The sequence below is a fragment of the Anomaloglossus baeobatrachus genome, chromosome 6 (assembly GCF_048569485.1).
Source record: "Anomaloglossus baeobatrachus isolate aAnoBae1 chromosome 6, aAnoBae1.hap1, whole genome shotgun sequence".
Lineage (NCBI taxonomy): Eukaryota > Metazoa > Chordata > Amphibia > Anura > Aromobatidae > Anomaloglossus > Anomaloglossus baeobatrachus.
This window is the reverse complement of record NC_134358.1, coordinates 581,892,037-581,913,432: the sequence shown is the minus strand read 5'-3', so window position 1 is coordinate 581,913,432 and position 21,396 is coordinate 581,892,037. Positions and strand designations below refer to the sequence as shown.

General features: G+C 48.8%; 1 protein-coding gene across 1 annotated transcript in view; it reads left to right on the top strand.

Annotated features, from left to right (window-relative positions):
- The window catches only part of LOC142244661 (regenerating islet-derived protein 4-like), a 64,704-nt gene extending 44,283 nt beyond the window's left edge, over positions 1-20,421 (top strand). Inside the window, exons 2-6 of the mRNA XM_075316935.1 lie at positions 8,332-8,400; positions 8,782-8,879; positions 9,971-10,108; positions 13,438-13,552; positions 20,238-20,421. Of these exons, the coding sequence (XP_075173050.1) occupies positions 8,337-8,400; positions 8,782-8,879; positions 9,971-10,108; positions 13,438-13,552; positions 20,238-20,305 (483 nt within the window). The 5' untranslated portion in view covers positions 8,332-8,336 and the 3' untranslated portion in view covers positions 20,306-20,421. The remainder of the gene's footprint in view (positions 1-8,331; positions 8,401-8,781; positions 8,880-9,970; positions 10,109-13,437; positions 13,553-20,237) is intronic.
- The last annotated feature ends 975 nt before the right edge of the window (positions 20,422-21,396 follow it).

Genomic DNA, 21,396 nt, shown 5'->3' with positions numbered 1-21,396 from the left:
CACAGAGCCACTCTGCACAGATGGCGGCAGCCCTGGATGAAGCTGCACCTGCTACACACAGAGCCACTCTGCACAGATGGCAGCAGCCCTGGATGAAGCTGCACCTGCTACACACAGAGCCACTCTGCACAGATGGCAGCAGCCCTGGATGAAGCTGCCCCTGCTACACACAGAGCCACTCCGCACAGATGGCAGCAGCCCTGGATGAAGCTGCTCCTGCTACACACAGAGCCACTCTGCACAGACGACAGCAGCCCTGGATGAAGCTGCTCCTGCTACACACAGAGCCACTCTGCACAGATGGCGGCAGCCCTGGATGACGCTGCTCCTGCTACACACAGAGCCACTCTAAACAGATGGCGGCAGCCCTGGATGAAGCTGCACCTGCTACACACAGAGCCACTCTGCACAGATGGTGGCAGCCCTGGATGACGCTGCTCCTGCTACACACAGAGCCACTCTAAACAGATGGCGGCAGCCCTGGATGACGCTGCTCCTGCTACACACAGAGCCACTCTGCACAGATGGCGGCAGCCCTGGATGAAGCTGCACCTGCTACACACAGAGCCACTCTGCACAGATGGCAGCAGCCCTGGATGAAGCTGCACCTGCTACACACAGAGCCACTCTGCACAGATGGCAGCAGCCCTGGATGAAGCTGCCCCTGCTACACACAGAGCCACTCTGCACAGATGGCAGCAGCCCTGGATGAAGCTGCTCCTGCTACACACAGAGCCACTCTGCACAGATGGCGGCAGCCCTGGATGAAGCTGCACCTGCTACACACAGAGCCACTCTAAACAGATGGCGGCAGCCCTGGATGACGCTGCTCCTGCTACACACAGAGCCACTCTGCACAGATGGCGGCAGCCCTGGATGAAGCTGCTCCTGCTACACACAGAGCCACTCTGCACAGATGGCGGCAGCCCTGGATGAAGCTGCACCTGCTACACACAGAGCCACTCTGCACAGATGGTGGCAGCCCTGGATGACGCTGCTCCTGCTACACACAGAGCCACTCTAAACAGATGGCGGCAGCCCTGGATGACGCTGCTCCTGCTACACACAGAGCCACTCTGCACAGATGGCGGCAGCCCTGGATGAAGCTGCTCCTGCTACACACAGAGCCACTCTGCACAGATGGCGGCAGCCCTGGATGACGCTGCTCCTGCTATACACAGAGCCACTCTGCACAGATGGCAGCAGCCCTGGCACACATTGCAAACATGTTTTCTCCAGCGGTGCTCTAGGTGCGCTGAACGTCTGTGGAGAAAATCCAATCTAGGTGAAGATTTCATCCATTACTGTATAAGTTTATGCTCAAAACATACAATGCTGCCCTTCACCTCTCTAAACCAGCGACTTCAGCACCCTCATCACCTCACTGCCAACAATCCTAAACGACTCTTTGATACTTTCCATTCCCTCCTCGGACCAAGAGTTCTGGACCCAACCACCAACCTCAGCGCAGACGACCTAGCCAATTATTTTAAAGAAAAAATTGACCATATACGCCAGGAAATTTTGTCACAGCCTCATAACACCGCACATTGTCTGCCCTCCTACACTTCATCTAGCTGACTTTCACTCTTTGATCCGGTCACAGAAGAAGTCACCAGGCTCCTCGTATCTCCTCGCCCTACTACCAGCACCAGTGACCCTATGCCCTCACATCTCCTTAAATCTGTCACCCCAGCTGTCACCACTCACCTAACTAAAATATTCAATCTCTATCTCCTCTGGTTTTTCCCTCATCCTTCACACACGCCAGCATACACCCATTACTTAAACCATCCCTGGACCAAAACTACAGACCAGTCTCTAATTTCCCCTTCATCTCCAAACTCCTGGAACGTCAGGTCCACTCCCGTCTAATCCGCTATCTGTCAGATAACTCTCTCCTTGACCCTCTACAACAGGGGTCTCAAACTCGGCTGAGTATAAGGGCTGCACATAGAAAAAAAAAATATTTGGGGGTCGCATTCTTTGCTGGACCCACTGACATCTTTAATGATTGCATATTTTTTTCTATATACCTTTTAAATCATGTTTTTTGAAAAAATTTTGCCTGTTTATTATAATAAATGTGCACTTTTTTAGTTTAGTTTATATATTAAAAATTCTTTTTATGGGAAAAAAAACATTCTTTATTTTAATTTTTTTTACATTTTATTCCCATCTTGTAAGTAATATTGTTTTATAATTAGCACCACATAGTAATTTTGGCCAGCACTTTGTAGTTATGTGTCCATCCTGGTCCTCATCTTTTAGTAGTGTCCCCCATCTTGTAGTAATGTGCCCATATTGTTCCCATCTTGTAGTAATGTGTCCATATTGTTCCCATCTTGTAGTACTGAGCCCATATTGTTCCCATCTTGTAGTAATGTGTCCATATTGTTCCCATCTTGTAGTAATGTGCCCATATTGTTCCCATCTTGTAGTAATGTGCCCATATTGTTCCCATCTTGTAGTAATGTGTCCATATTGTTCCCATCTTGTAGTAATGTGCCCATATTGTTCCCATCTTGTAGTAATGTGTCCATATTGTTCCCATCTTGTAGTAATGTGTCCATATTGTTCCCATCTTGTAGTAATGTGTCCATATTGTTCCCATCTTGTAGTACTGAGCCCATATTGTTCCCATCTTGTAGTACTGAGCCCATATTGTTCCCATCTTGTAGTAATGTGCCCATATTGTTCCCATCTTGTAGTAATGTGCCCATATTGTTCCCATCTTGTAGTAATGTGTCCATATTGTTCCCATCTTGTAGTACTGAGCCCATATTGTTCCCATCTTGTAGTAATGTGCCCATATTGTTCCCATCTTGTAGTAATGTGTCCATATTGTTCCCATCTTGTAGTAATGTGTCCATATTGTTCCCATCTTGTAGTAATGTGCCCATATTGTTCCCATCTTGTAGTAACGTGTCCATATTGTTCCCATCTTGTAGTAATGTGTCCATATTGTTCCCATCTTGTAGTAATGTGTCCATATTGTTCCCATCTTGTAGTACTGAGCCCATATTGTTCCCATCTTGTAGTAATGTGTCCATATTGTTCCCATCTTGTAGTAATGTGTCCATATTGTTCCCATCTTGTAGTAATGTGTCCATATTGTTCCCATCTTGTAGTAATGTGTCCATATTGTTCCCATCTTGTAGTAATGTGTCCATATTGTTCCCATCTTGTAGTACTGAGCCCATATTGTTCCCATCTTGTAGTACTGAGCCCATATTGTTCCCATCTTGTAGTAATGTGTCCATATTGTTCCCATCTTGTAGTAATGTGTCCATATTGTTCCCATCTTGTAGTAATGTGTCCATATTGTTCCCATCTTGTAGTAATGTGCCCATATTGTTCCCATCTTGTAGTAATGTGCCCATATTGTTCCCATCTTGTAGTAATGTGTCCATATTGTTCCCATCTTGTAGTAATGTGTCCATATTGTTCCCATCTTGTAGTAATGTGCCCATATTGTTCCCATCTTGTAGTAATGTGTCCATATTGTTCCCATCTTGTAGTAATGTGTCCATATTGTTCCCATCTTGTAGTACTGAGCCCATATTGTTCCCATCTTGTAGTTATGTGTCCATATTGTTCCCATCTTGTAGTACTGAGCCCAAATTGTCCCCTGTAGTATTGTGCACATATTGCCCCTTGTAGTAATATCCTGTTATGATGTTGCTCACATAGAAAAAAAAGATTTTTCTCACCTGTCCTCTATTCCCAATGTCCTCCTTACCTGCTTCTTACAGCCTGCAGGCACCTAGAGCCCGTGAGGGCCATGACGATTGCTGTCTGGTACACGGGGCCGCCGCCATCATCGTTTTCCTACTGGAGAACGATTTGTGGCACTGCTCTGCCCATATCTTTACTAATGGCAGCCACGCCGGCCAATCAGAATGCACCCATGTTAGCTGCTGGCCTCTGATTGGCCGGTGGCAGCTGCCATTAGTAAAGTTGTGTAGAGGCTTCTCTGCGCAGTGCCGCAGTTTATACTCGCCGGAAGGAAAATGCTGACAGCAGCGGCCCCGTGTATGTACCGGGCAGCAATCTCACGGGGTCTAGGTGTCATCGGGCCACAAAAAGCAGCCTCAGGGGCAACATGTGGCCCGCGGGCCGCGTGTTTGAGACCTCTGCTCTACAATCTGGTTTCGGGTCCTTACACTCTACTGAAACTGCTCTTACTAAAGTCTGTAATGATCTACTAACAGCTAAATCTAATGGTCCCTGCTCCCGGCTGATTTTCCTGGATCTCTCTGCTTCAATCGATATTACTATTACTAGTACTATTACTGTACCATTTCTGTGTGTGGCTCTACCATTACTCCCCAGCAGCGCGCCCGCTGTCTTGGGGTTATATTTGACTCCGATCTCTCCTTCACTCCCCACCTTCGTTCACTCACTCAGCCATGTCATCTCCACCTCAAAAACATCTCTAGAATTCGAACTTTTCTTACCATTGACTCTGGAAAAACTCTTAGGGGGGCTTTACACGTTGCGACATCGCTTCCGAAATATCGTCGGTGTCACATCGTTAGTGACGCACATCCGGCGCCGGTAGCGACATCGCAACGTGTAAATCCTAGGTGCGACGATAAACGATCGCAAAAGCGTCGAAAATCGGTGATCTGTGTAGCGTCGGTTATTTCCATAATGTCGGGTCAACCACAGGTACGATGTTGTTTTTCGTTCCTGCAGCACCACAAATCGCTGTGTGTAAACCCGCAGGAGGAACAAACATCTCCTTACCTGCGTACCGACGGCAATGCGGAAGGGAGAAGGTGGGCAGGATGTTATGTCCCGCTTATCTCCGCCCCTCCACTTCTATTGGCCGGCCGATTAGTGACGTTGCGGTGACGCTGATTGCACCTCTCCCTTGAAGGAGGGATAGTTCGGCAGTCACAGCGACGTCGCCGAGCAGGTATGTGCGTGTGAAGCTGCCGTAGCGATAATGTTCGCTACGGCAGCAATCACCACATATCGCATGTGCGACGGGGGCAGGTACTATCGCGCTCGGCATCGGTAGCTGATGCTAGCGATTTCGCAACGTGTAATGTACCCCTTACTGTTGCTCTTATTCATTCTCGCCTGGATTACTGTAATTCTTTACTAATTGGTCTGTATGTTACTAAACTCTCCCCTCTCCAATCCATCCTGAATACTGCAGCCAGGATCATACTCCTCTCCAACTGCTTCACTAATGCCTCTGCGCCATTCCAGTCATTGCACCAATTGCCTATCCGCTACAGAATCCAATATAAACTTATCACTGTCACCCACAAGCTCTCCACAGTTCTGCACTGCCCTACATCTCCTCCCTTATGTCTGTGTATCACCTACCCATCCTCTCCACAGTTCTGCACCCACCTACATCTCCTCCCTCATCTTTGTGTATCACCTACCTGTCCTCTCCACAGTGCTGCACTGCTCTACATCTCCTCCTCATATGTGTCTATCACCTACCCATCTTCTCCACAGTTCTACAGCCACCCACATCTCCTCCTCATCTCTGTCTATCACCTACCTGTCCTCTCCACAGTGCTGCACCGCCCTACATCTCCTCATCTCTGTTTATCACCTATCCATCCTCTTCACAGTACTTCAGCCCCCTACATCTCCTCCCTCATCTCTGTCTATCACCTACCTGTCCTCTCCACAGTGCTGCACCGCCCTACATCTCCTCCTCATCTGTCTATCACCTACACATCCTCTCCACAGATCTGCACTGCCCTACATCTCCTCATCTGTTTATCACCTACACGTCCTCTCCACAGCTCTGCTCTGCAGTACATCTCCTCCTCATCTCTGTCTATCACCTACCCATCCTCTCCACAGTGCTGCACCGCCCTACATCTCCTCCTCATCTGTCTATCACCTACACATCCTCTCCACAGATCTGCACCGCCCTACATCTCCTCATCTGTTTATCACCTACACGTCCTCTCCACAGCTCTGCTCTGCAGTACATCTCCTCCTCATCTCTGTCTATCACACTCTTGACACACCGAGAGCAATACCACAAAAGAAATGCTACCACAGGCCTCCTGTATCCGTTGTTTCAGGTGCCCCACATCCTGGGTCCTGGATCTGTGGTATTGCTCTCGGTGTGTCGAGAGTGGGAGAAGAGAATTGCTTTGACAATTCATTTCAATGGACAGCACTTGATAATGAATAAAGCTACGTTAAAAATGAGCACACCATTGTTTTCCTTGTGCAATTCTCTATGTGTTTAATGTGTCACATGACCCCCTTCCCATTGAAAAAATTAAAGTTGAAGTCAAAATGACGGCTTTGCAGATGGCCGCCATGGGTGTCACCCGGCCTGAAATGTTTGGCCCCTCCCATGTACTAATATGCCACAAACGGTAAGGTGATATCAGCAACCACTTCCATTTTATCAGGGTGTATCCAAATGTGGCGCCCCTGACCTGGTCAGGCGCCACTGGTTACTGCTGGGTCAGTACCTTTAGGTAAATCCAAAGGCTGAAATAGGGTGTGTACGTACAGACACATAGTAACCAGGTCTCACACACACCTTAGAGGGGACCCTTGGGCAGACCCAAGAGGGGGCGTGGCCTCCACATCTCAGCTAGTGGTGGTGGAGAGGCTGGAAGCTAGGTGGCAGTGGCAGTCAGGAAAAAGTAGTAGAGGAGGACACGTCAGTCTAAAGCGGGAGAGCGGGCACGCAGACACGCTAGTCAGACCCTGCCCGTGTAGTAGCCGTTGGCGAGGGAGAACGGTCACCAGAAGTTGGACAGAAAGACACTGAGGAAGTCGGCTGGCGTGTACGGAGACTTCTGGGGGCTAGGGACGCAGAGAAAACAGGTTCCCGAAGTAGGCTCAAGTTTAACTATCTACTAAACCTGCCAGTGTGGGGACCACAAGTCCCACACCAACCAACTAGAGTCCGAGCATCTGCAGCAACGAGGGGGCCCATAAGGAGGATTGAGCCTGAAGCTATCCACCTTGGTCCATGCTGCCAGCAAATGGGCCAAAAAGGGGAGAAAAGGCAGCAGCGACTTCCCTGGATGAGTCCCACAGTACTTCAAGTCAGGGACTGTCTGAAACAAGAAAGTGCTAAGAAGGCAAGTTAACGGTTACCCTTAGGCGGGCTTTGCACACTACGACATCGCAGGTGCGATGTCGGTGGGGTAAAATTGAAAGTGACGCACATCCGGCATCGCATGCGACATCGTAGTGTGTAAAGCCTAGATGATACGATTAACGAGCGCAAAATCGTCGTAATCGTATCATCGGTGCAGCATCGGCGTAATCCATAATTACGCTGACGCGACGGTACAATGTTGTTCCTCGCTCCTGCAGCAGCACACATCGCTGTGTGTGAAGTCGCAGGAGCGATGAACATCTCCTACCGGCGTCACCGCGGCTTCCGTAGGATATGCGGAAGGAAGGAGGTGGGCAGGATGTTTACATCCTGCTCATCTCCGCCGCTATTGGCCGCCTGCCGTGTGACGTCGCTATGACGCCGCACAACCCGCCCCCTTAGGAAAGAGGCGGGTCGCCGGCCAGAGCGACGGTCGCAGGGCAGGTGAGTGCATGTGAAGCTGGCGTAGCGATAATTTTCGCTACGCCAGCTATCACACGATAGCGTACCTGCGAAGGGGGCGGGGACTATCGCGTGCGACATCGCAGCATCGGCTTGCGATGTCGCAACGTGCAAAGCCCGCCTTCGACCAGCCTGAAGGATACCTTGTTCCTCTTGGTTCATCTCAGTATCGCCCGGGTTATCTCAGAACACCACCTGAACGTGAGTAAACAAGTTAAAAGACACCCTGGACTGTGCCTGAGTTATTCTGCAACCTGTGGTTCCACACACACATACACCCGAGCCCCTGGGGCCAGCCTCACTCTCGGGAAGCCACCCCATCTGACTGCAGATTCCATCAGCCCCAGATGCTCGTTAAAACTGCAGTGGCGGTCACCTATAACCCTGACCGCAAACCGAGAGTGGCGTCACGACTTAGAAGTAAATAACCGACATGCCTGTTGCCAGAAAAGATACCAACACGTGAAGGCCCTGCGGCGTCCCTGGAGGTGGAGCGGTGTCGCTGGGGTGAGCCCCTGCAGCTGGCGGGCTCCACACATACGTATGGCCCACCCTGTACATATTATCTATATCTGAGCACAGAATGTTCTGTGTAAGAAGGGCATTCATGGCTCCCAGAACTGATCTCCACAGGTAGATGGCTGATGTTCTGTAGTGGGGGGTTTACAAGACTGGCAAGCGTAAAGGGTTGAGGGCCAAATCCTGGTCCGTCTGACTGCATAATGTCTAGAAGCTAATGACACTCCATGTCTGTTCTGCAGGTATCATGGCCGTCACCTGGTGCGCCCTCGTTCTTCTGGGATCCCTGGCAGTCACACAGGTCGCTGAAGGTACAATATCCCATCACTGTTGGATGTAGGTCCAACCTGTCCCGGAGACGTTAGGAGACACGAAGGATGTGCAAGTCTTCTGTGAAGAGGGTTCAATGTGACGCTTCTATAGAGGCCAATCTTCTGCCTGCGTCCAGCACATTACCCTCACATCCCATCCCACAGTCTCCCACTGGCTCCTCTGCCCTCCTTGCTCCAGGTTCTCTTGTGTAGATGTCTCCAGAACATGGCACTGTACTTCCTTCCCTTACACACATAGAAGTAAAGATGGAGACAAGGTCATAGCCACCAACACACGGACTGAGGACCTGGGGACATCGCCCTCTGTCAGGTAGAATCTGTGCCAGGCCTCACTATTTCACCATTGCATCTTATTTTCAGGTGGTAAAGCTCGCTCCAGCTGCCCCAATGGCTGGTTCTACTACAAGGCAAACTGCTATGGCTACTTCCGCTATGCACTACCCTGGTCTGAAGCCGAGGTAAGAGAAACATGAGAACCGGGGGTTGTGCTGCTCTCCATGAGAAAAAAAGGGTACCCCAGAATTCAATGAAACGGTCCAGATGAGTGGATCCTGTCCAGCCACCGGGAACCATTGTCCTGCACGCTTGACCAGTCTTGAGAATCCAAGCCAAGGAGTCGCAACCAAAACAAACGTGATAAATGGGTCCAAGTCAGTATCCTTATCAGAACCAGCCCATGTCAATGGTCCGCACAGGCACCTTCATTAAACACAACCTACTGAGTTGTGAAATATTTCCTCACCAATCCTCCTTTTAGAAAAACATTTACTCAAGTTTTCATAGCAAAAATATAAATTAGGTTGTATAACACACTATAAAGTGGTGGTTTCGTGTCAGTGGGGCGGTGGGGCCTGGAGCCATGGGGGCTTCGCCTTGCAGCATGGGAGCTGTGAGGCACCAGGTCACCTGCCTTGCTGGTGCTTTGTCACTGCAGCGGCGGTTAGTGCACAGTGCCACACTATAAGGTTTAGAATAGGGACCCACTCAAGAGGTTCGCCGTGACGTGGCAGTGGGCTTAATACAGTCTGATCAGAATGGTAGCAAAGAACCTCATCCATGTCTTTTTCTTTATAGTGTGTGATATAAATGAGGTTGAGGTGGTGCATCATAAATATTCATAGGGATAATGAAGTCGTTAACAACCGATCTAGCACAAATAGGTGGCGGCCTTCAGTGAACGATGGGAGCTGCCCCCTCAGTGACAGGTAGTCTATGAATGGCTCCTCCCACACTGAAGCTCCGCCTCTTACTAACAGTTTAGTTTCTTATAGTTAATAATCAGTGTCATGTCTCCATGAAATGATGATGGGCGCATACTCCAGCATCAGGCACTGGACGCCCAGGTCATAACATACAGATATGAAAATGCTGGGTGACTTTCCCCTCTAATTGTGACCTGGGGGAATTCTTGATGTAGAAGCAGAACACGTGGCTGATAAATGGTCACAACATCCGTCTGTCCGGGCAGATGATCCCATAGTGCAGTCCAATGTATTCTACAGTGCTCCACATTTAAGTAACAAACCTTGTGTCCAACATCTCCCCACAGTTTGACTGCCAAGCTTATGGCCACGGAGCTCATCTAGCGTCGATCATGGATTCTGCAGAAGCTGACATCATTGCCTCCCACATATCGGCCTATCAGAAGAACCAGCCAGTGTGGATAGGACTTCACGACCCCGAGCAGGTGATCATCACTATGTGGGTGGTGGTGATGGGGGGGAAATGCTCCCTGTAAGAAATGATGTCCCCAGTATATACCACTATGGATAGGATGTCACGACCCCGAGCAGGTGATTACACCCGGCGATCATAACTATGAGGGTGAGGGTGATGGGTGGGAGTGTTCCCTGTAAGAAGTGATGTCTCCTCCATGTATCAGTCCCCAATATATACCACTATGGATAGGACGCCACGACCCCGAGCAGGTGATTATGGAGCACCCAGGGGAAAGGGGTTGTCAGGCACGGGGAATCTCGTACCTGAGTTACTCGTCACCTGGCTGGTGTGATGATCTGGGATGTCGCGGTGGCCTGCCCGGCTTCGTGCCCCGAGGTGTACACCAATAAGGAGGGAAGATGATGGGGGTAGTGTTAGGATGAATGTCTTGACGCCACCTGTGGTATGTGGCCATGGATTTAGCCCCCGCTGCTGTCGCTGTCCTCCGGGGTGGATGGTAGTAGCAACAGAGATGGTGTCGCTCCCCACAGGTGGAGCGGGTCCCGGGAAGGATGATGAGGGGAGTGTAATCTTCCCTAGGGTCCTGCACCTGGCATGGCGCTGGTTCCGAGGGAGTGTTTAAGCTCACACTTCGGCAACCACAAGAACAACTCCTCTGTCCCACCGCAGCACCGGTAAGACACGTCTGCTCCTTTCCTCTCCCGCTGAAGATCTCCCCCTAACTGTTGTGTTGGCTCCTAACTCCCCCTGGTGGCTGCTCCTCCCTGGGTCCCGTTACTAGTGGCTACCTTTAGACCCTACCCTAGCCCGGTCGCCATTGGGGAGGGCAACCTGGTGTTGTATTTGAGTGTGTAAGTGGTGAAACCGGTACCGACCTCCTCAGGATCCAGGTGCAGCATTACACCTTAAATCAGGTGCAAAACACTATGGCGACTGAAGCCTCATGGGTGCCACATTTACACCTGGCTATCATCACTTTGTGGGTGGTGGTGATGGGTGGGAGTGCTCCCTGTAAGAGGTCATATCTCCATGTATCAGTCCCCAGTATATACCACTATAGATAGGACGTCACGACCGCGAGCAGGTGATTACACCCGGCGATCATCACTATTTGGGTGGGAGTGATGGGGGGGTTAGGAGTGCTCCCTGTAAGAAGTGATGTTTCCATGTATCAGTGTCTCCGAGGATGTGATTATGTTAGATGGGCAGTTGGGTGAGGGTGTAGTAGTGCCAGATACTGCTGTCTTGCTGCAGTGCAGCCCTGGGTCAGTTCTTTGCACTGCCACCGCACCTCTAATGCAGGGGAAGGCTTGCTGGGACTTGCAGCAGGTCACAGTGCCCTCACACTATACGCACAGTCTTTTTCCTTAAACAACAACAGATCTTTACTGGCAACATTCAGTGTCACATGCAGTACTTCATCTCACCATAGGGGGGCACACATCTTGAATGTTACTGGAGACATACAACTTCTCTTCAGTAATACCTTCACAGTGTACTCTTGTTTCCCATTGAGGTTTCCAATAGTTATTGCTTTCAATTTGCCTGCCAGCCACTTCCCAGGCACTCGGGCCTTCGAGCCCCTCATCCCCTCTATCCTGTGTGACGCCCTGGACTAGCCAGGTAGTCACAGATAGGCCCCCGCATAACACTTGTCCCCTAAAAAGGTAACAGCAGCCAACCACATTAAAACCTATGCTTCTGTCTTTCAACGCAGATACAAGAATTCCTGCAGGGGTCCCAACGTCCCACCCACAGGGCGTTAGCTATAAGCTATGATGAGATCTTTTGGGACAGGAATCCTCTGGTTCCGGTTTGCCAGGACCTACTCTCACCGTGGGAGCCAACTGACCTTCAGCCGATAGAGAGGGGTCTTTGGGTATCTGCCGGGGGTGGCTAACATCCAGGCCATCCGGACTTCACACTTTTAGGATGTGGTTCGCTCAGCCCAACTCTGACCAGGGCCCCAGTGGGTCAGATTTATTCTATGTAGATTGGGGCTTCTTCGCTGTTCAAACTCCTTGGGGAATCTCCTCCCACACTAACCCTTTCCTGCCTGGTAGGCACCAGGGAAGTGGCTTTACACAGGGTGGCCACCTAGTGGCCGAATACACACGCGCGCACACACACACACACACACACACACACACACACACACACACACACACACACACACACATTACACATGAATATACAGTGGAACTTTGGTTTATGGGCATAATTGGTTCCGGGAGTGTGCTCTTAAACCAATTTACTCTTATATCAAAGCGAATTTTCCCATAGGAAATAATTGAAATTCAGACAATTCATTCCACAACCCAAGTACTGTACTGTATCCACAAATGCAAATTGACATACAGTGCAGTACACTATACAAAATACTGTACTGTATAGTGTGCATACTATACAGTACTGTACAATGGAATTGTAATGTTATACCGAGGAGAAACTAGAGCTAACTAAGGGAGTAGTTAGCAGAGCAACCCCTAGGGTGCGATAGGGTAGTAAAACAAACCTGGTCGAATGTATCTCTGCCTGAAGAGAAGCACTGAAGCTTACCTAAGAGCGCAGTAAGCAGGCAAGACCATTAGAGGGCAATAGAGAAGTCAGCTAGCCGGAACAGAAGAGGAGAGGAGAAGATGGGAGACACAGGTCAGGTCGGGGCCAGAGGGAGACAGAGGTCAGATTGGTTCTTGGGAAGACAGAGGTCAGGATGGGACAGGGCAGAGCATAGATCATGCAGCTGAGCCGGAAATATCACTGGCAAAGCACCGGAGGTGCAGCGACAGGATATAGTGGCCTGCCCATCAGAGCCAGGCAGCAAGGAATAAGCCCTCACAACCTAGAACCATGAGAGGGAATACAGTACCGCAAAGGCTCAGTGACAGCTGACCCAGGCATAGATGTACTGTACTGTATAGACAAAGAGCTACCTCCAGGTTTACATAGAGCCGGGGCGGATCAGAGTGCAGTGACAGGATGGAACCGGAAGTGTGCGCAGTGAACATTTGCTCGTATTGTGAGTTCCTGCTCGCAAACAGAGTTACAAATTTATGAAAAGCTTAGTGGAACGCTCGCAAACTGGGTTACTCGTAATCCGAGGTTTCACTGTAATATAATACACTTGGTATATAACTGGTTTGCAGGTCTGGGGTAGGCCAAGCCCTACACCCCCTTACAATTACACCCGGCGATCATCAGTATGTGGGTCGGGGTGATGGAGGGGAGTGCTCCCAGTATGAAGTGATGTCTCCATGTCTCAGTGTCCAGTTTGGCAGAATACAGGCAGAACTGTGTACAGGACTTGTCACCTATAACACTACCGTTATGTTTCAGAATCGTCGCTGGAAGTGGAATGATGGATCCATGTACAACTACCGCTCGTGGTCACCCCAACAACCAGATAATCATAATGGATTAGAATATTGTGGAGAGCTCACATGTAAAGAAAGTAAGTGACCCTCACAGCTCATTAATATACATGTTATCTGCCATTCCCACTGTGTCTTCTGCACAAGTTAGGGCTGGTTCACACTAAGCGACAGCGACAACGAGGTCGCTGTTACGTCACCATTTTCTGTGACGTAACAGCGACCTTGTAAGTCGCTGTTATGATCGCTACTTAGCTGTCAAACACAGCAGCCGAAGCAGCGATCATAACCGCGAGAGCAGGGAGCCGCGCACACTGCTTAGCGCTGGCTCCTTGCTCTCCTAGCTACAGTACACATCGGGTTAATTAACCCGATGTGTACTGCAGCTACATGTGCAGAGAGCAGGGAGCCGCGCACACTGCTTAGCGCTGGCTCCTTGCTCTCCTAGCTACAGTACACATCGGGTTAATTAACCCGATGTGTACTGCAGCTACATGTGCAGAGAGCAGGAGCCGGCAGCACAGGCAGCGTGAGAGCTGCGGAGGCTGGTAACTAAGGTAAATATCGGGCTAATGCTCGCTTCATTTCGTCGCTCTCTTGCTATCACACACAGCGATCTGTGTGTCACAGCGGGAGAGCGCCTTTGAAGAAAAGGAACCAGGGCTGTGTGTAACGAGCAGCGATCTCGCAGCAGGGGCCAGATCGCTGCTCAGTGTCACACACAGCGAGATCGCTAATGAGGTCACTGTTGCGTCACCAAAACCGTGCCGTAGCAGCAATCTCAGCAGCGATCTCGCTATGTGTGAAGCACCCCTTACACTGGAGAGGATTAGTAAAACAAAGCTTAATGAGCTGTAGAAACTGTCCACTGAAACTACAAAACTAACAAAGGTCATAAAAAACATCTATCCTTCCATAGTATTATGCCAAATCCATTATGAAGGATAGGGCCGTGCTCTTTGCCGATTGTAGGAAGTTGAGTTCCTCTTCTACAATGGAGCAGATCGAGGAGGAGATCTAACAGATCTGACGTGTGCCTGGCAATTGAGTAAGAATCTTGATTTCCACTTTTGTCTGGCTGATGTTTGGGTCATGATGGGTTTTTGTGAGTTTTGCCTGTGTCCCCTTCTATCATGTATGGTCCTAGACTGGTTCTATGTAGGTGAGCTGTGAATGGTAGTGCTCTTGTAACGTTCAGTCCAGAGGTGGATCCACGGGACCGTGCACCGGACTCCCCCAGAGAGACAACCAGGAGCGAACCCCTATACAGGGACTGTCTGGCGGCCTCCCCAGAGGGTCTAGATGCACAGCAGCCGGGACACAAGCGAGTTCGGGTTTCGCGTCCTTCAGATGTCCGTACAGGATATGGCGACTAGTCCAACAGTAGCCGTGGGCAGGACGGATGACAGGAACCGGGTACACGTGCCAAGTGGAAACAGCAGTCGGAGTACGGGTCCGGCGAGGAGTGCAGGCTGATGTGGCCAGATGGAATTCAGAACCGGGGACGGGTACAGGCTGACGGAAGATGACGGGATCCACAGCTGATAGTCACCGGGGCGACTCCTGGGAAGCGGTAGGCTGGACACACTCAGATTGGCCGTCGGACACTGTGGGCAGAGATAGGGTTAACCTGTGTACAAAGCACAGAGGGACCTGAACATCTAGTGCAAGAGATAAACTACAAGAACACGTTGAACAGGCACCGCCCACAAGAAAAAGGAAGTCTTATATACCTTGTACCTGTAATCAGCTATATCCTGTTTCAGTGATGCTGGCCCTTTAACAAGAGGTGAGTAATTGCGCCCGCACCCTAGTGCGCATGCGCGAGGCCCGAGCGCTGGAGATAAGCACAGGACGCAGGGGAGAGAGCGGAGGAGATGCAGGGGGGCCAGAAGCTGGGTCCCGGACCGCAGCGGGACGCCGGGGCCGACGGGTGGGGAGCACGGAGGAGGCACAGGAGGGAGAGTGGGGGCAGCAGCCACGGCCAGGGCGCCCAGGGACCGGATCGGTGAGTGACGGGCGGCATCGGGATCCCGGGAGCGTGACAGCTCTTCTGGATATCTAGCTCACTCAGTAGGACATGTTGGAAGGGTTCAAATAGAGAAGACACTTGCAGAATTCCCCATCATATATTTATGTCGATCAAATTAAGGGAAGAGCTTAAATGTGTAGATTGGGACAGAGTCATGGTAACTGGGGATACCGAACATAAATGGGGTAAGTTTAAGGATATACTGCTAGAGTCCTGTAAAAAACTTATACCCTCTGGTAATAAAATGTCCAGGAATAAAAAGAAACCACTATGGATAAATAAGACTGTACAAAGTATAATAAAACAAAAACAAAGGGCGTTTAACATCTTAAAGGCTGAGAATACAGAAATAGCATTGCAGGAGTATAAAGATATCAATAGGCAATGAAAAAAGAAATCAAACAAGCAAAACTAGCTACTGAAACAAAAATCGCCAATGACATTAAAATAAATCCCAAAATCTTTTATAAATACATTAATGCCAAAAGGAAAACAAAGGATAGTATCGGACCCTTAAAATATAATAACAAGTTAGTTATAGAGGACAAACAAAAGACTGAGATATTAAATAGGCATTTCTCATCTGTATTCACCAAGGAACTGACTGTACCAGGGATCATTCAACAAGTGAAAAATCAAAGTCCACCACCCGATATAATTAATTTAACACAAGATGAAGTACGCCTACGTCTGAGTAAATTAAACATTGACAAATCCCCAGGGCCAGATGGCATTCATCCACGAATATTGAGGGAATTGAGCTCCGTAATCGACAGACCGCTGTATCTCATCTTTTTAGACTCACTTGTAACAGGGTTGGTGCCTCAGGATTGGAGGATTGCTGATGTGGTACCGATATTTAAGAAAGGTAAGAGGGTAGATCCAGGCAACTACCGTCCAGTAAGCCTGACATCAGTAGTATGCAAAGTTTTTGAGGGCATTTTAAGGGATGACATGCAAAAATATATTGCAGAAAATAATATGATAACTGACAAACAGCATGGATTCATGAAAGATAAGTCGTGTCTAACCAACCTGTTGGGGTTCTATGAGGGGGTAAGTGCAAACCTGGATATTGGTAATGCAGCTGATGTGATTTATTTGGACTTTGCAAAGGCATTTGATACTGTACCACATAATAGCCTTATACTAAAGCTCCAGAAGCAAGGACTAGGGGGAAACTATATGCAACTGGGTAAGGAATTGGCTAAAAGATAGGAAACAAAGAGTAGTCATAAATGGTACATTCTCTAAATGGGCTATAGTCAGCAGTGGGGTGCCGCAGGGATCTGTGCTAGGACCAATTCTTTTTACTCTCTATATTATTGACCTTGTGGATGGGATTGATAGTACAGTGTCAGTCTTTGCCGATGACACCAAACTATGTAGGATATTAAAAACTGACCTGGATAGTACAATATTACAAAAAGATCTGGATAAGATGTCAGATTGGGCAGATACTTGGCAAATGAGATTTAATGTTGATAAATGTAAAGTAATGCACCTAGGACGGAGTAATCCTATAGCTGCGTATACATTAAATGGAAGTAAACTCGGGACTACAGAACAGGAGAAGGACTTGGGTATTCTCATTACAAATAAGCTGAGCAGCAGCACTCAATGTCAGGCAGCAGCTGCTAAAGCAAACAAGATTCTAGGGTGTATAAAAAGAGAGATTAGATCCCGTGATCCCAACGTATTGTTACCCATCTATAAATCACTTGTAAGGCCACATCTGGAATACGGGATCCAGTTTTGGGCTCCACATTTTAAAAAGGACATTCAGAAGTTAGTCAGTTCAAAGGCGGGCAACTAGACTATTACAAGGAATGGAGGCCGCCTGTATGAGGAGGAATAGAGGCCGCCAGTATGATGGCAGATTGAAAAAGTTAGATATGTTTAGCTTAGAAAAAAGACGTCTCAGAGGAGATCTCATTTATATGTATAAATACATGTGTGGTCAATATAAAGGACTGGCACATAACTTATTTGTTCCGAAAACAATACTAAGGACCAGGGGGCACTCACTGCGAGTGGAAGAAAAGCGATTCCGACACCTAAATAGGAAAGGGTTCTTTACAGTTAGAGCGGTCAGACTGTGGAATGCCCTACCACAAGAGGTAGTAATGGCAGATACTATAACAGCTTTTAAAAAAGGGCTGGATGATTTCCTCAGTACACAACATTGTTGGTTATAAATGACTTAATGACTAAATGTAGAACTGGTGGAGGAAGGTTGAACTAGATGGACCTAGGTCTTTTTTCAACCTAAGTAACTATGTAACTATGTAACTATGTAATAAGCTACACAACACCCTAACGGAACACAAAAACACATTCTCGCAGATTACACAGGGCTATATCTGAATAAACATTCTGCTGACCCAAGTCATTTTGCAGATTTTACCCAAATGAAATGTGCTGATTCCAGATATTGTGTATGCAATACGGCAATTTTTTTTTCACAAATGGGAAATGTTTTGATTTGAAGGGTTTCAAGTTGAATATTAGGGTTAATAAGAGATTCTGAAGACGTGATAGCACATACAAAACACAAGGCTATCATCTAACCAAGAGAGCATAAGTTATGTCCATTTTAATTGTTGGGGGGAATTTTTTCTCTTTCGATGCTCTAGAATAGTTATGATCAGGGTTGTCATGCAGTAAACTGCAGCAGTAGTCGGCCATTATGTGTCTGCCCCTTCTGTCTTGATATGTATGCTCATGGTTCTGATGTCTTAGTGAAACAAAAACTTTTTATCAGAGTTAAGTTTGCTGCAACTTGTAAGCCTCTTGAATGACTGAATGCTGCTGTTGGTTTTCACGCCTCTTATATGGCCATAAAATTCTGACATTGACAGTTTTTAGCTGCTTAGTAAGCAGTCTTCCTATTAGTTATACCGGTTACATAGTCAGCATGTCTTTTTGCGTATTCAGCATATCTAAATAATAGAATTATATATAATGTATCTTTTTTACTGTAAAAGTTTCTTAGTAAACAACGTTTTGCAGAAATGCTAGAGGTGACTGGAGGAAACGGATGTGATTTTTGGATTTAGCAGTATAATTAATAAAATCACATATTATCTTCTTTTCAGCAACACTGATGTAGAGCAGGGATATTTATACTTACTGAAAACACAAAAAACACTACCACATAAAAACAATACAAAAAGATGGATGTGAGAGGCTGACGACAACTTCGACAAGTCTGTCATGTAGTGCAGTATAAACAATCAGAGCCCTGGGTGGTACCAGACGACGTGAGATGTGGGGTGGACCGAACAAAGGAAGCACATCACTGATGGCTGTACACTAACACAAAGAGGAGCAATTATTGGTGAATATATTGCGACAATTGAAGAATGACAACGACCATTTCCAGCCATAAGCAACGTGGAAGCCAGGAGAAACGATAATGAAATTCTAATATTTCCCCTAGACATGCACTGGGAAATGAGATGTGTGGTTTTCTTCCCATGGCAGATATACACGTATGTACACCACTCGCATCCAGTATTGTGCTACCGCTTATCTATATATCTTCAGGTAGAAATCCCCCTGATGTGGGTGGTCCGAGAATGCATTATATAGAAGGATGTAGGGTACAATCCTTCTGTGATACAAGTCCACGGGCGACACACTGCACCGTGATAAATGTCCACAGACCACACTGCAGAGGGACTTCCGTCCATAGACCACACTGCAGAGGGACTTCTGTCCACAGACCACACTGCAGAGGGACCCCCGTCCACAGACCATACTGTAGAGTGAGGCTGCTCCGCGGGTCACACTGTAGAATGAGGCTGCTCCGCGGGCCGCACTGTAGAGTGAGGCCGTTCCGCGGGCTGCACTGTAGAGGGACCACACTGTAGAATGAGGCTGCTCCGCGGGCCGCACTGTAGAATGAGGCTGCTCCGCGGGCCGCACTGTAGAGTGAGGCCGTTCCGCGGGCTGCACTGTAGAGGGACCGCACTGTAAAGTGAGGCCGCTCCGCAGGCCGAACTGGGGAGTGAGGCCGCTCCGTGGGCCGCACTGTAGAGTGAGGCTGCTCCGCGGGCTGCACTGTAGAGTGAGGCCGTTCCGCGGGCTGCACTGTAGAAGGACCACACTGTAGAGTGAGGCCGCTCCGCGGGCCGCACTGTAGAATGAGGCTGCTCCGCGGGCCACACTGTAGAGTGAGGCCGTTCTGCGGGCTGCACTGTAGAGGGACCACACTGTAGAATGAGGCTGCTCCGCGGGCCGCACTGTAGAGTGAGGCCGTTCTGCGGGCTGCACTGTAGAGGGACCACACTGTAGAATGAGGCTGCTCCGCGGGCCGCACTGTAAAGTGAGGCCGCTCCGCAGGCCACACTGTAGAGTGAGGCCGCTCTGCAGGCCGAACTGGGGAGTGAGGCCGCTCCGTGGGCCGCAGTGTAGAGGGACCACACTGTAGAGTAACCCCGGCCAGCAGGATTATAGACAGCACTATGGGGGAAACCCAGATCTACAGAACGCAGTCTGGGACTAACCCCGGCCTACAAGTGCATTTGCCATTACATGAAACTTCTCAAGATCTCATAGTGGAGGAAGGGGGGGGTTGCTCTTGTTGGAAGTCATTGCGCTTTTTTATGTTAATCGTCTTCTGCATTGCACTTTCTGTACACTGATGTGTCTGATCTGCCTTTTATATACACAATTAGGTCACAAGTGGCTTGTAGGGTCCTCATGTCTGTCACCCTTGTCTTTTTCAGAGTTTCTAATGTGGAATGATGCTAACTGTAACCTGGCTCATCCGTATGTGTGTAAATACAAGCCATAGATCCTCAAGACCTAAGCATCTACCTGGAAAGGACATCACCAAGAAGTAGGCCAAGCTGAGCCTTCTGGGACATTTTACCAATAAATCACACAAATAAAGAACCAACCTGGTCATTACTGGTGGTCTCAGTACATTGTTTTCCACTGTAATTAAATAAAATCCCAACAGTCCAGACAGGTGATTTCTTACACAAGTCGATCGTTCCATTCAAGTCTATGAGATTTGCTCTGCAGTTTTCTCAACTTCCATATCCTGGAATGGAGACAGTAGATACAAAATGGTTGAAAATCCTGGGTGGTTGATGCCTTTTAATGGCAAATTGAAAAGATGGCAACAAATAGCACCTAGGGAGACTCCACCGGTCCCTTCATCAGGCTGACAATAACCCAAAATCTGAAGAATCCATTTTATACACAGGAAGACCTAGAATAGAGCAGTAAATAAGGCGGGCTTTACACGTTGCGACATCGCTAGTAATTGCTAGCGATGCCGAGCGTGATAGCCCCCGCCCCCGTCGCACATGCGATATTTGGTGATTGCTGCCGTAGTGAACATTATCGCTACGGCAGCGTCACACGCACATACCTGGTCGGCGACGTCGCTGTGATTGCCGAAATATCCCTCCTTCAAGGGGGAGGTGAGTTCGGCATCACAGCGACGTCACCGCGGCGTCACTAATCGGCCGGCCAATAGAAGCGGAGGGGCAGAGATGAGCAGGACGTAACATCCCGCCCACCCGCATTGCCGTAGGGACGCAGGTAAGAAGATGTTTTTCGCTTCTTCGGCTTTACACACAGCGATGTGTGGAGCTGCTGGAACGACAAACAACATCGTACCTGCGGTCGACCCGACATTATGAAAATGATCGATGTTACACAGATCAGCGATATCGTACGCTTCTGTGCTCGTTCATCGTCGCACCTAGGATTTACACGTTGCGATGTCGCTACCGACGCCGGATGTGCGTCACTCACGACGTGACCCCGACGATATATCGGTAGCAATGTCGCAACGTGTAAAGCCCCCTTAGACGAGGAGCAGAACCATCAGAGGAGACATAGCTGTGGAGATTCCTCCGACTGACACGCCCG